Source organism: Thalassophryne amazonica, chromosome 23 (assembly GCF_902500255.1).
Source record: "Thalassophryne amazonica chromosome 23, fThaAma1.1, whole genome shotgun sequence".
NCBI classification, from domain to species: domain Eukaryota; kingdom Metazoa; phylum Chordata; class Actinopteri; order Batrachoidiformes; family Batrachoididae; genus Thalassophryne; species Thalassophryne amazonica.
In genome coordinates, this window is record NC_047125.1 from 3681180 (window position 1) to 3696865 (window position 15686).

At 41.9% G+C, this 15686-nt stretch overlaps 2 protein-coding genes across 6 annotated transcripts in view; one reads left to right on the forward strand and one right to left on the reverse strand.

The window, feature by feature from the left end:
• Positions 1–15686, forward strand: part of LOC117504818 — a 3434143-nt gene that overhangs the window by 1205799 nt on the left and 2212658 nt on the right. The window lies entirely within an intron of this gene.
• LOC117504826 (NACHT, LRR and PYD domains-containing protein 12-like) overlaps positions 1–15686 on the reverse strand; it is a 31324-nt gene that overhangs the window by 11326 nt on the left and 4312 nt on the right. For 3 of the 5 annotated variants that reach the window (XR_004558904.1, XR_004558903.1, XM_034164365.1), the window contains exons 3-5: positions 4566–4682; positions 1873–1989; positions 73–151 (exon numbers count right to left, since the gene is read on the reverse strand). Coding sequence is in view for 1 of the 5 variants with exons in the window: in XM_034164365.1 (XP_034020256.1) it covers positions 73–151; positions 1873–1989; positions 4566–4682 (313 nt within the window). In the remaining 4 variants the exon portion in view is untranslated. The remainder of the gene's footprint in view (positions 1–72; positions 152–1872; positions 1990–4565; positions 4683–15686) is intronic. The other 2 variants (XR_004558906.1, XR_004558905.1) reach the window with 2 other exon arrangements.

Sequence of the window (15686 nt, forward strand, 5' to 3'; positions counted from 1 at the left end):
TGTTTGTTGCTGCAGCATGGAGACATTATGAACAAACTGTCCAATAAGGACATCAGATGGACGTCAACAGACCGTAAACATGTGGTTCAGCCGTCTTTGATGCTGCTGAGCAGATGGAACCCTGAGAACCTCTGAGCTCTGCTGCTTCACTCTGTGGATCAGTCAGAAACAGTTTACTCACATGATGTCTGAACACAAACAGCTTCAAGTTCACATCAACCTGCATCGTTGGTCTGAACACTCAAACTGGTTTTCATGGTCTTCTTGTTGGTCCCCCTGAGAGTCCCACAGTGGGCTTGACTGTCCGTCCACACAGGACCTCACACTGACCTTGTTGGTTGTGTTTCCCTTCCACAGTCTTGGCAGGACGGTCCGCCGTGCCAGAAACAGTGACGGCTCCTCCATCAGCACCACTAAATGAAGAGCTTTGATCCTGACTGAAGATGTTAAATGTTGACTTCCTGTCTGTGTTTCTGGTGTCTGCAGTGAGGATCAAACTGAATGATCAGCAACTCAGAATCCGTTCATGCAGCTGCTGTTGTTTGACAGATGTCCACATCCTGTTCTGTCTCCTCACATCTCGCTGGTACCAGTGAACCTCCTCCCTCTATGGCAGGGGTGGGCAATCATGTGCCATGAAGGGCCAAAACACTGCAGGTTTTCCTTTCTACCAATCACCTCAGCAGGTGATTTCATTAAAGATCAGGTGTCTCAGCAGGTGATTTCATTGACTATCAGGTGTTTATGTTCAGAGGAGAAGCTCATCAGCACCCACCTGCTGAGGTGACTGGTTGCAAGGAAAACCTGCACTGTCTCGGCCCTCGTTGCCCACCCCTGCTCTATGGGATTCTAAGTCGCTCTCACCGAGTCCGTTCTCCAGCAGGTCGGGAAATCTTTGCATGCTGTAAACGGAAACACTATTTCCTCAAAGTCATCTCTTTCTGTCCAGATCAGATGATCCTGAAAGCAGCAAACCAGCTGTGGACTTTGACCACCACCGGGTCCAAGAATCCAATAAGGTTCAAGACCCCGAAGTCTAAACTGTGACTTTTCCGCACTGAGGCTGGAAAGTTTCCTCACAGCTTCCAGATGTAAATTCTGTCCTTTCTGTAGAAACTGATATATTCTGTCCAACTGGAAGCTTTTCTCAAAATGTCAGTAAGTCAAATTGTTTGACTTCTGCCCATTTAAACAAGTTCAATTATAAAGTATCCTGAGAAGAGACTTGAGGGTCACAAGCTTTCTTCCTAACTCACCATCTGATGTCAAAGAAAACCTGAGAATCTACTCCTGTAGTTACAAGAAAGACGACTGACGGAGAGACATGAAACGTCCTCAGTTTTTCCAGTCTGTAGATATGACACTTGTCTCCCAGATAGGGAAAAAAAAAAGACTACAATGGAAGGAGAAAAGCAAGTTCAGCCATCTGGAGGCGCTCAGCTCCAGGACCACAGGTACCCAGATCCTTTCCTGCCATCAGCTGTTTCATGGACTTCGTAACTCAGCAAGATTTAATGGTTCACAACTGACTAGACAATCAGCTTTAAGAACTCTGGTGCCAGAACTGTCTAACATTCCAGGAAGAGGATCAGCCTCAGACAACTACTTAGCCGGTCCAACGTGACAGGACAGCAGAGGTATATGGGGGGATGGGGGGCGGAGTCGTCTTCCCGCTCCTCCTCATAAACGTCCAGGATCTGGTAACCAGCTGTGTCCTTGTCTGCAAGTTCTCCAGCCAAACAGTCTCATCTTCAGATACATGTATTGACTAATTAATTAATCAATCAAAATTCCTGTTTTTGATCAAATTCAGGGGATAAATAATCATGACATCATAAAGACAGAAACATGTTAGTGTCAGTCAGAGCTCACATCTGTCCAGCAGAGGGACACTGTCCTTTAAAAAGAAGAGGATTATCCATGGACCAGTCACTGTTCAGGGACACACAGCTGGGTTCAGGTCCAGACGAATCTGGACTCTGATGGATCCTGACAGAAAAACAGCACAAACACAATTAAAGATCAGAAAACATCATAAATCATGTTTGAAGCAGTGGCAGCTGGTCAATAGAGGGCGCTATGCCCCCCTCAAGAGACTGAGTTAAAGAAAATTTACAACATAATGAATTAGAAATAAGTCTGGTTTGTTCAGAATCAGAGTCTGTCAGTGTGAATTTAAATGTGTTCCACCAACATTTCAGTTTTTTTCATTTCAGGGAGAGTAAAGTCCACTTCCTTTTTGTGTCACCACTCATTAAAAGTCAGAAACTTTTCCGCCTGTCCATAATCATGGGACTTGAGGCTCAGTTTTAATTTGATCTTCAGCCTGTCCCTCAGGGATGCAGCTCTGATGGAAATATTTTCAGGTTTGTTTGTTTAATCTAAATTTTATTGGACAAATCAGTCACACTTAGTACAAGAGGTTCACTCACCCGACGTCACTCTGGACGGAAGCATTACTGGTACACCGAATGCAGGGAATATTTGAAACTTTTAATCAAAGCTTTGAATCAAAGTCTCGCAGGTTGAATTTAAAATAAGCAGTTGGTTAGCAGGATGCAGATGGACAACTTCAAACTTCAACAAAAAGTGATTTTTAAAAGACTTCAATGTTTCAACACCATCAAAGATGATCCAGTAGAGACTAATAGAGTGATGATAACACACTCTGAAGTTTACTGCAGTTACACACAGTCAACATTAAATACACTGACTGATTTACCTCAAACAGGCAACTGTGTGTGTGTGTGTGTGTGTGTGTGCGTGCGTCAGCACTGGGTGCAATTAATAATTGTGCACCAATGCAAGCACTGAGGGCAGATACTGATGGTGCAGTGATGAGAGCAGTTTTCCCATAAATACAGTTCTCTGTTCTTCTACTACAAACTGTACAGTAATAACAACACTAATACTATCACCAATAATAAGAATAAAAATATATTTAACAACTAAAACATTTACTCAGAATGACTCTATGCCTTAGATTTATGACAATCCTGCACTACGTGGAACTGATGAGTAACATAAAAATATGTTTACTTAATTTCAACTTTTCTGCAGAACATAAGTCAGATTAATTCATTCATTTTCTGCCACTGATCCAGGTCCAAGTCATGGTGACAGTCGACCAAGCAGCTCAAACCACACTTTCCTATCCTCAGCCAAATCCTCCAACTCTTCCTGTGGGAACCCAAGGTGTTCCAAAGCCAGCTGGGAAATATAACCCCTCCAGGTGTCCTGGTCTTCCTGGGGTCTCTTCCCAGTTGGACATGCCTGAAAGACCTCTTGACGGACATGACCGGGGTCTCCTCACCAGATGCCTGAACCACTTCTGTTGGCTCAATTTCGATGCGAAGAAGCACCAGCTCTACTCAGTGCTCCTCCCAGATCGTTGAGCTACTCACACTGTCCTGGAACATAGACCCAGATACCCAAGAGAGGAAAGTTCATGAGTGTAGGTGAGGATAGGAGTGTAAACCGAGAGCCTGGCCTTCTGGCTCAGCTCTTTCTGCACCACTGTGGTCCGATACAGAGTTGGTAAAACATCAGACGCAGCCCTAAACAATCTACTGCTTTCACACTCCAACATACAGTACCCCCACTCATGAACAAGACCCCAAAAGATGTAAACTCCTCCACTTGGGGCAGTAACTCTCCACTGACCCAACAGGGACAATCCACCGACAGATGAACATGGTGTCAGATTTGGAGATGTTGAGTCTTATGGCAGTTGCTTCACACTCTGCCTCAAACCTGCCCAGTGTGAATCTGAGGTCAGACTCTGATGAAGCCAACAGAGCCACATCATCTGCAAAATAGCAGAGATGGAAATCTGAGGTCACAGAGATGGAAACCCTCCAGTCCCTTCCTGTGGCTTGAAATCCTGTCCGTGAACATCATGAAGAGGACTGGGGACAAGGGACAGCCCTGGCAGAGTCCATCACCCACCGGAAACAGGTCTGATGTGATGCACAGAATGTGGACACAACTCCTATTTTGGTGATATTGAGACCGGATCATGTGATGCAGAGGTTCTGGTACCCAATGCTCCTGCAGCACCATCCACAGAACACAGAGGGATCAGCTTTTCTATTGTTTTTTCTTCTAAACATTGTTGGAACTCGGGCATAACTGGGTTTGTTTGGGGTCATTGCTTTGAAATGAGGTCACTAGAACTATGAAAATGAGGGTGAAATCAAACACCTTGTCTTATCAAACAAACATGGAGTGTGATGTCAATTTGAGATAAAAGCAAAGAAAAAATGGAAACTTGTAAAACAAACGAATAAATATACTACTACAAATACACATTAGGCAGCATAACTAAAGTAGAAAACATTCAGTTACACACCAACACCACACACTACAATTTATGCAGATATTTAATTAAAATCATAAAAGTGGTATTAGACACATTAATGTATTGATATCATGATATGTTTTGATTATCAGATGTCCAGTGATGCACACTGGGAAACAATATGGAGCTGCACCGCAGACTGAGATTCACCAGATCACAGAGACATCATGAGGACAGAAACATGTTAATGTCACTCAGGGCTCACATCTGTCCAGCAGAGGGATGCTGTCCTTTAAAAATAAGAGGATTATCCATGGACCAGTCACTGTTCAGGGACACACAGCTGGGTTCAGGTCCAGACGATTCTGGACTCTGATGGACACTGAAAGACAAAAAGCACCAACAATTTACAGGCCACACTTTACTTTACTGTCCATCCTATAAATACCTCAGTTTTGGATTTGTCAGTCTTGTTAAGTGTCCAAAATGTATGATAACAGATTTGTATGGTCGACTTTAGGCGATATAGAGTGAATTGAATGATTAACAGCTACAAGCAAGAATGTGTTAAAATTTAAGTATCATCTTATGTTGCAATAAAAAAAATGCTGTCTGGAGTCTGTTTTATTTGATCATATTTCACCCGTTAATACCTTTATTCTGATACCTCACATGCCTATGTTCATGCATGTTTGTGGCATCAGTAAAGAGAAATGCTTTTATAAAAGAATATTGTCATTTTTTTCATATCCGAATTTGGGGGGGGGGGGGGGGGGGGGGGGGTTTCCATAGTGTTCAGATACATAAGATATCTGAGATCCTTGTCTCGCTTAGTCAGAGCAACAAGAAGTCTCTCATGGCGTGATTAATGTAAAGTTTCTGTTTTTCAATACACAATGTTCAGATACATGGGATATCTGAGTTTTGTTTTGTTTAGTCAGAACAAGTACAAAAATAAGCTGTTGCTACACATTCGCACATGGTATTTGTCATCTTATTTTGCTGATGTTGACACTTCACTAAAGATTGAAACTGTCCTTGTTCCCGGGAGAGACTGTGCTGATCATTTCTGCTTTGTAACCATGGTGACAGCATCCTTGTTTGTTTGAATGAATAAAAGTGAGTTACAGTGTCACTCAGGAGAGAGAGGGAAGGAGAGAAGGAACGAATCTGTTGCTCGGGCGGTATACTCTCTCTCTCTCCTCGTGAGCCAACACTGTGCTCACAAGCAAAAGGTAAACAGTGACTTCTGGTGTGTTTCTTTGATATCAGGTTGTCTGTGATTTCTATTACAGCATGAACCTGACATTTAAATGGTCCTTCGAGCCACATACCTTGAAGTGGATACTTTTGTAGAGGAGACTTTGCTTGACATTTTGATGTATAATAAGTGTATGTTGGTGTCAGCATTGATTAGTTATGAGCGTTCAAATGTGCCAAAATGGGGCAAGTCCCCAAATTTGGAGACTCTCGGGTTTCTGGAGCTCATTTTCTCCACCATCTCTCTCTTTTGGAGTTGTTTGATGTCTTTGTGCACGAACACTGAGGAAATATGACGTCATGCTTTTAGATCACAGCAAACACCGATCCATCCAGCATATACATCATAAACCGGGAAACTCATAGAAGTGTGTCATCTGTAGCACCCCAACTCCACTGGAGACAACAACGACACTCAAAGGACACTGAAAGGTGTTTTCCAGTCCCGTCTGCGTCCTTTACCGCCCCACATTGAACACATTACACTCATTACACACATTGAAACCAAATCTCTTTTAAATCATTTTCAATTTGGTTTCAGAAACAGAGACAGCTTGCTCCTACTTCCTTGAAGAAATTAAAACAAATTTAGATCATGGAGGTGTAGTGGGAGCTGTGTTTCTGGACCTGCGAAAGGCTTTCGATACTGTTTCTCACAATGTCTTAATAAGGAAATTATCAAATTTTGAACTGTCTAATCAGACAATAAATAGGATTGCATCATACCTAAGTGGCAGGAAACAATGTGTTCGAGTAAATCACACATTGTCCCCTTTAAAAGACTGCACTATGGGAGTTCCGCAGGGTTCCATTTTAGGGCCGCTGCTTTTTAGTTTGTACATTAATGATCTTCCATTGGTGTGTGACATTAACATCATTATGTATGCGGACGATACTGTCCTGTTTAGTCACGGAAAGAACATGACAGAAGTGGCCACAAAATTAACAGGAGAATTGAAAAAGGTTGCTGCTTGGCTACAAAATTGGTGTCTCACACTAAATGTTGACAAAACGGTTGCAATGTACTTTACAAATAGACAAAAACCTTTAAATCAACCAGACATCCAGATAAATGGGAAAAAAATAAAAAATGTAAACAATTTCACCTACTTGGGCGTTACCCTTGACCCAACCTTGACTTTTAAAAATCATGTCAAGAAACTGTGTAATTCTTTAAAATTTAATCTGGCAAATTTTAGGTACATTCGAGGATCTCTTACTGTTGAGGCATCTCATATGTATTTAAATTCTATGATTCTCTCACACCTTCTGTATTGCGCGACTAGTTTGTTGCAGGCCAGTAAATCAGTCCTAAAGCCACTTGAATCAATGTTCAAAAGGGCAATAAAAATTCACGATAGGAAATCCAGACAATATCATCATTGTCTTATTGTTTCTAAGTATGATTTTCTAAATTTTGACAATCTAATAATACATGCAAATATCTGTCTACTCTTTAAAATCATTTATGATATGGCTGCTCCTCCCCTAAGAAGGTTTGTCACATTGTGCTCAGAAAGAACAACTCGAGCTACAAGGGCGACCTCTAGAGGAGAGTGCAGCATCGCTAAATGTAGGACCTCTTTTGCCAAATCTGCCTTTTCTGTTGTTGCCTCTAGTCAGTGGAATATCTTACCAAACAACATAATTAAATGTACAACTTTTCCAACGTTTGCACAGCTGACAAAGAAATGGCTTTTATCAAAGCAAGTTTGCACCCACGACTGATGAATGTATGTGTATGAGAGTGTGTGCAGGTGTCTGAAAAGTATGATTTGTATATATGATGTATGTATGTGCCTATGTGTGAGAGTATAGTATGAAGATGTTTGGAAAGTGTGACTATGTATATATATATATATATATATATATATATATATATATATATATATATATATATATACAAGGTCTGTCCATAAAGTATCGTACCTTTTTATTTTTTTTTAAACTATATGGATTTCATTCATATGTTTTCACGTCAGGCAAGGTTGAACCCTTGTGCGCATGCGTGAGTTTTTCCACGCCTGTCGGTGACATCATTCGCCTGTGAGCACGCCTTGTGGAAGGAGTGGTCCCGCCCTGTCGTCAGATTTTCATTGTCTGGAAATGGCAGAATGATTTGGGGTTTTTTTTTTTTCCATCAGAATGTTTTCAGAAGCTGTTAGAGACTGGCACCTGGAAACCATTCGAAAAAATGTATCTGGCTTTCGGTGAAAATGTTACGGGCTTCACAGAGAATAAGGTCTGTTAGTACAGCTTTAAGGACCCCTTTAAGGACGCTCAGCGCGCCATGCTCCGAGCTGCGACGACGCGGCACAAGCCACCAGACCATTTCTAAACGGATGGCTCTGTGGATACGAGACCATCATGTGCTCTTTCTCTGGTTATCACAAGAGCTGGACATCAGCCATTTTCCGGCAGATTTCACTTTTAACAAGAGATTTTGTCATGGAAAGCCACGCGGAGGCTTCGCGCGTAAAGACCGATTCGCTTTGGAAGCGAGGCAAAGGAACACCTCCGTTTCAGCGTGTCAGAGGACAAGTTTGGACATGTCCAGCTCTCCACAATTTCACTGATACTTACTGGACTGGTAAGCACTGAAAGCCGAGATAGACTCTAACAGCTTCTGAAAAAATTCTGATGGAAAAAAACCCCAAATCATTCCGCCATTTCCAGACAATGAAAATCCGACGACGGGGCAGGACCACTCCTTCCACAAGGCGTGCTCACAGGCGAATGACGTCACCGACAGGCGTGGAAAAACTCACGCATGTGCACAAGGGTTCAAGCTTGTCTGACGTGAAAACATATGAATCAAATCCATATAGTTAAAAAAAAAAAAAAAAAGGTACGATACTTTATGGACAGACCTCGTATACTTATATATATATATATATTGGTTTTAATTGCACTCCTCCCACTGCACTGTTTTTTTTCTGTTCCTCTTTCTTTCTGTTTTTCTGTTGCACCCAGCCTTTCATATTTCATGTCATTTTTTATCTTATATTTTGTCTTTTTTTGGCACATATTGTATATTTTATCTTAGCATTTTATATTGCTTTCTGTTTAATGTTGCACCATTATATCGAAGCAAATTCCTAGTCTGTGAATCCTGTTCACTGGCAATGGCAATAAACTTCTTCTGATTCTGATTCTGATATATATATATATAATATAATATATATATGTGTGTGTGTGTGTGTGTATATATATATATATATATATATATATATATGATGAGTGTGAGTGTGAACAAAGTGGTATCTTTTGTATATGTCTTTGAATTGATAAAATGTTGAAAGTTTTTATGAATGGTATATTTGAGGGGCGAGGTATGATATGTTTACAGGATGAATAGTCTTTGTGCTAAATGGACTTTCTTTTCACTTACAAACTCTGTCACTTATAGTTAGACATCAACCTGTCCAGAGACTACAGGTGGAAATGAGTATTTTTGCTATAACCTGGCACAATGCATCTTTCCTGTTTTTTAGTTCAGTGTATTATTGTGCACTGTCCCTGAGAAATAAAATCATACCATACCTTCTCAGTAAAGTTTTAGGCTGCACAAAGGACTCACAAATGACCCCGTCCTGTGTAAGATGACCTTAAATAAACATTTTTGTCTGTTTTAAGAATGTTAAAAATATGTTTGAACCTGTACAAACAGGATGAATTTTTTTTTTTTAGTGCACGTCAATCAAACAGCTGGTGTTAAAGTCTGGGCCATGCTGACATGTTTTGGACGGTTCACTTTCTGAACCTTCTGTTCAGTTTCAGCAGAAGCTGATTTTCTGAGTTCAGAGTCAATCCAGCTTCATTTGGGCGTGAAATAGAAATTGTCAGTTCAAATGTTGTTGACATGCTGTGTTTACTGTATTTTATCAATGATAAATAGCTTCTTAACAGCTGGGACACACTGAAACACTTTTTGTTTGTCATTTGTACAGAGGAATACATAATATATTTGAGTGTGTGACTTTTCAGTAGAAAATCTGAAATTATTTCCTTTATTTGTATTTTCAGTCACATTAATTTGCTTAAATTGTTCAAATATTTAATGTTAAAATAACATTATTTAATACACTGCATAAATACAGTTCAGCATTTTCCTGAAAGAAAAAGCTTTTTCATATTTTTCTGTGGCCTGAGTCACTGTCCTGCACATATCAGCTGAGCTTCAGTGAGATTAAAACTAATATGAATCAGCTGTTATGAAAATATTTTTATTACAATAGTAATAACCAGATTAAGAGGATTCTTACTGGTCAAACATCTTCATTCTCAAATGCCAAATTAACAACAAAGACATTATTCAACATTAACTGAAGAACTGAAACATAAGGACCAACATCTTCAGAAAATCCTTCAAAGCTGCAGAGATGTGAGAAGAAATCACAGACTGTATTTATCCTGGACAAAACCTGTGAGACGTCACCCGGAGGCTTTCTACAGAGACCTGGAACAGCCGATATGAAGCCCATGTCTGAGTGTCACCATGTTGGCAGCAGCACTGATTTTTACTCCATCATGATGAACTCATTAATGCATAAAGGGGTGGAGTGTGTGTGGCTCCATGTGTGATGACAGAAGCCTGACCACACCCCTCTGAGTCCAAACCACCTCAGCTAACAGAAAAAATTGGCTTCAAGTGTTTATGAAATCAGATTTTTGTGGATTGTGCAGCAGTGCACCAAAAAATTTCATTTGGTGTGAACATTAAAAGTTATGAGCCACTTATTTTCTCAATAATCGTACATTATAGGAACCTAACAGATCAGGTCAAACGTGATAACGCTGTTAGCAAACAACATTAAATGTGAACGTTTCACTCAGTGTGACAATTGCTTTGATGATCTGTGAGAACATTTCACCACACAGCAAGCCAGATTATTATTTATTATAAAATGCTCCAAAACACAGACACAGCCTCCAGAACAGCGAGCAGCAGCAGCACCGAGTGGACAAACGACACAGAGAGAGTTGGAACTAGAGCCTGACCGATATGAATTTTTTGAGGCCGATGCCGATAACGATATTTGATTGAAAAAAATGCAGATAATCGATAAATCATCTGATTTGTCGATAGCCGATAAATCAGCCCATCAGATAGATAGATAGATAGATAGATGTTATGTGTCGGACGCAGGCGGAGAACCGTCCAGCGTTTGAAGTAGGACCCAGTATAAAATAAGCAGAGCACGGTACAAAGGATAACAGAATTTAATAACATAACAGTGAGTGCTAAATAATAACAAATGAGTGCGCGGTCTGGCGAGGTGGAATAACGGTGCGCTCCCAGCAGCACAAACGGTCCGGAGCCAGAACAGTTCGGACCCAAGGACCCCGCCGACACCCCCCAGGTGGCCGCGACAAACCAAGTCTGTGAAAGAAGAAACCATCATGTGAGTCCACCACTCCACACACAGAGAGACCACTCAAAGGTGTACATAAACAGCAAACACTTCCTGGCTTAATTACCAATCAGCTTCCCACCCTGCAGGCATGGAACACCCAGTTCAATTCTCCACTGCAATGGAAGCTGATTAAACGACTAACATAACAGCTCAATATAATAAGGTGTGAGGGACACCACATTTACTGACTGTACTCATGTTAGTCACAAAACCTAAAGTACCTCAGGAAGTGTGCTGACGAGCGTGAGACCTCACCCCCTCCTCTTTCACAGACCATGGCATCAAACTTGGTATGGTCTCTGCATCCATGATGATGAGATGGCTCTCTAGACGACGATCTCACCCGTCTGGTCACAAGGTCGAGTCTCTGGCAAATACACACTGTGTACTCCAGACTTAAATGCAACCATGCCCCAATCCATAAAGATGCACCACAGCTGTGAGTCCTGACGAGCTGCACATGACCAGCTTCAGGTGATCAGGGTGAGGTCCTAATAACTCAGCCACACAGCCACTCAGTCCTGAATGCATGCCACCTGGAAGGAAAAACAAAAGACAGAAAACAGAGGACAGAAACAAAAGCCAGCCAGGCACCCCAGCCACAACAGATAGATAGATAGATAGATACTTTATTGATCCAAAAGGAAATTGTGCATTGTCCGTGCTCCAAGGATAGATATACTCAACAAAAATATAAACGCAACACTTTTGGTTTTGCTCCCATTTTGTATGAGATGAACTCAAATATCTAAAACTTTTTCCACATACACAATATCACCATTTCTCTCAAATATTGTTCACAACCCAGTCTAAATCTGTGATAGTGAGCACTTCTCCTTTGCTGAGATAATCCATCCCACCTCACAGGTGTGCCATACCAAGATGCTGATTAGACACCATGATTAGTGCACAGGTGTGCCTTAGACTGCCCACAATAAAAGGCCACTCTGAAAGGTGCAGTTTTATCACACAGCACAATGCCACAGATGTCGCAAGATTTGAGGGAGCGTGCAATTGGCATGCTGACAGCAGGAATGTCAACCAGAGCTGTTGCTCGTGTATTGAATGTTCATGTCTCTACCATAAGCCGTCTCCAAAGTCGTTTCAGAGAATTTGGCAGTGCATCCAACCAGCCTCACAACCGCAGACCACGTGTAACCACACCAGCCCAGGACCTCCACATCCAGCATGTTCACCTCCAAGATCGTCTGAGACCAGCCACTCGGACAGCTGCTGGAACAATCGATTTGCATAACCAAAGAATTTCTGCACAAACTGTCAGAAACCATCTCAGGGAAGCTCATCTGCATGCTCGTCGTCCTCATCGGGGTCTTGACCTGTCTCCAGTTCATCGTCGTAACCGACTTGAGTGGGCAAATGCTCACATTCGCTGGCGTTTGGCATGTTGGAGAGGTGTTCTCTTCACGGATGATGCGAAGGAGATGTGTTGCACTGCATGAGGCAAATGGTGGTCACACCAGATACTGACTGGTATCCCCCCCCAATAAAACAAAACTGCACCTTTCAGAGTGGCCTTTTATTGTGGGCAGTCTAAGGCACACCTGTGCACTAATCATGGTGTCTAATCAGCATCTTGGTATGGCACACCTGTGAGGTGGGATGGATTATCTCAGCAAAGGAGAAGTGCTCACTATCACAGATTTAGACTGGTTTGTGAACAATATTTGAGGGAAATGGTGATATTGTGTATGTGGAAAAGGTTTTAGATCTTTGAGTTCATCTCATACAAAATGGGAGCAAAACCAAAAGTGCTGCGTTTATATTTTTGTTGAGTATACAATTAAAAAATACAATAAAATGGAAGGAACAAAGCCCACCACAAAATAAATAAATAATTACTAAAAACTAGCTGTTAAGGCACATTCAGCTGAATGTTTCACCCTCTTAGCAGTAAACAAAAGTTTTTCATGCTAGAAATAAGGTCTACATAACATGGGCTTAATAAAAAGCGTGACCGATGCAATGAAGCACATCTGACACATTACTACATAAACTGAGTTAATCAAACTGAGTTGAACTGAAATGGGAGAAATGTGGGGTGAATGTAATCACAAAGTTATTACAAACAATATCCTTATAAACCTCTACTGGTGGTTGGCTCTCACTGCGGTATTGTATCACTTCCTGTTCCGGAGCACAGCGGTGTTTTTCTGTATCTGTTAGCTGTTTAATCTGCGCAGTTAGATTGATCTAGTTATCTAGATTACGATTTGTTTCCCAGTGTAATCTTACGTGCCTTAACTAAAGCACTCCTTCTGCTGAATCACCTCTAAATTATTTACACATTATTCACTTTGCGTGTTTTTAGGAATCCGCTAGCTTAGCGTAGCTACTAGCTCTTAGCCGATTTAGCATGGCGGCTTCTCCTGTCTCTCCCGCACTTTTCTGCTGTGGGTGTGAAATGTTTAGTTATTCCTCGGCCTCCTTTAGCAGTAACGGTACTTGTAATAAGTGTAGCTTATTCGTAGCTTTGGAGGCTAGGCTGGGTGAATTGGAGACTCGGCTCCGCACCGTGGAAAATTCTACAGCTAGCCAGGCCCCTGTAGTCGGTGCGGACCAAGGTAGCTTAGCCGCCGTTAGTTACCCCCTGGCAGATCCCGAGCAGCCGGGAAAGCAGGCTGACTGGGTGACTGTGAGGAGGAAGCGTAGCCCTAAACAGAAGCCCCGTGTACACCGCCAACCCGTTCACATCTCTAACCGTTTTTCTCCACTCGACAACACACCCGCCGAGGATCAAACTCTGGTTATTGGCGACTCTGTTTTGCGAAATGTGAAGTTAGCGACACCAGCAACCATAGTCAATTGTCTTCCGGGGGCCAGAGCAGGCGACATTGAAGGAAATTTGAAACTGCTGGCTAAGGCTAAGCGTAAATTTGGTAAGATTGTAATTCACGTCGGCAGTAATGACACCCGGTTACGCCAATCGGAGGTCACTAAAATTAACATTAAATCGGTGTGTAACTTTGCAAAAACAATGTCGGACTCTGTAGTTTTCTCTGGGCCCCTCCCCAATCGGACCGGGAGTGACATGTTTAGCCGCATGTTCTCCTTGAATTGTTGGCTGTCTGAGTGGTGTCCAAAAAATGAGGTGGGCTTCATAGATAATTGGCAAAGCTTCTGGGGAAAACCTGGTCTTGTTAGGAGAGACGGCATCCATCCCACTTTGGATGGAGCAGCTCTCATTTCTAGAAATCTGGCCAATTTTCTTAAATCCTCCAAACCGTGACTATCCAGGGTTGGGACCAGGAAGCAGAGTTGTAGTCTTACACACCTCTCTGCAGCTTCTCTCCCCCTGCCATCCCCTCATTACCCCATCCCCGTAGAGACGGTGCCTGCTCCCAGACTACCAATAACCAGCAAAAATCTATTTAAGCATAAAAATTCAAAAAGAAAAAATAATATAGCACCTTCAACTGCACCACAGACTAAAACAGTTAAATCAATCAATCAATCAATCAATCAATCAATTTTTTATATAGCGCCAAATCACAACAAACAGTTGCCCCAAGGCGCTTTATATTGTAAGGCAAGGCCATACAATAATTATGTAAAACCCCAACGGTCAAAACGACCCCCTGTGAGCAAGCACTTGGCTACAGTGGGAAGGAAAAACTCCCTTTTAACAGGAAGAAACCTCCAGCAGAACCTGGCTCAGGGAGGGGCAGTCTTCTGCTGGGACTGGTTGGGGCTGAGGGAGAGAACCAGGAAAAAGACATGCTGTGGAGGGGAGTAGAGATCGATCACTAATGATTAAATGCAGAGTGGTGCATATAGAGCAAAAAGAGAAAGAAACAGTGCATCATGGGAACCCCCCAGCAGTCTACATCTATAGCAGCATAACTAAGGGATGGTTCAGGGTCACCTGATCCAGCCCTAACTATAAGCTTTAGCAAAAAGGAAAGTTTTAAGCCTAATCTTAAAAGTAGAGAGGGTGTCTGTCTCCCTGATCTGAATTGGGAGCTGGTTCCACAGGAGAGGAGCCTGAAAGCTGAAGGCTCTGCCTCCCATTGTACTCTTACAAACCCTAGGAACTACAAGTAAGCCTGCAGTCTGAGAGCGAGGCGCTCTATTGGGGTGATATGGTACTACGAGGTCCCTAAGATAAGATGGGACCTGATTATTCAAAACCTTATAAGTAAGAAGAATTTTTAATTCTATTCTAGAATTAACAGGAAGCCAATGAAGAGAGGCCAATATGGGTGAGATATGCTCTCTCCTTCTAGTCCCCGTCAGTACTCTAGCTGCAGCATTTTGAATTAACTGAAGGCTTTTTAGGGAACTTTTAGGACAACCTGATAATAATGAATTACAATAGTCCAGCCTAGAGGAAATAAATGCATGAATTAGTTTTTCAGCATCACTCTGAGACAAGACCTTTCTGATTTTAGAGATATTGCGTAAATGCAAAAAAGCAGTCCTACATATTTGTTTAATATGCGCTTTGAATGACATATCCTGATCAAAAATGACTCCAAGATTTCTCACAGTATTACTAGAGGTCAGGGTAATGCCATCCAGAGTAAGGATCTGGTTAGACACCATGTTTCTAAGATTTGTGGGGCCAAGTACAATAACTTCAGTTTTATCTGAGTTTAAAAGCAGGAAATTAGAGGTCATCCATGTCTTTATGTCTGTAAGACAATCCTGCAGTTTAGCTAATTGGTGTGTGTCCTCTGGCTTCATGGATA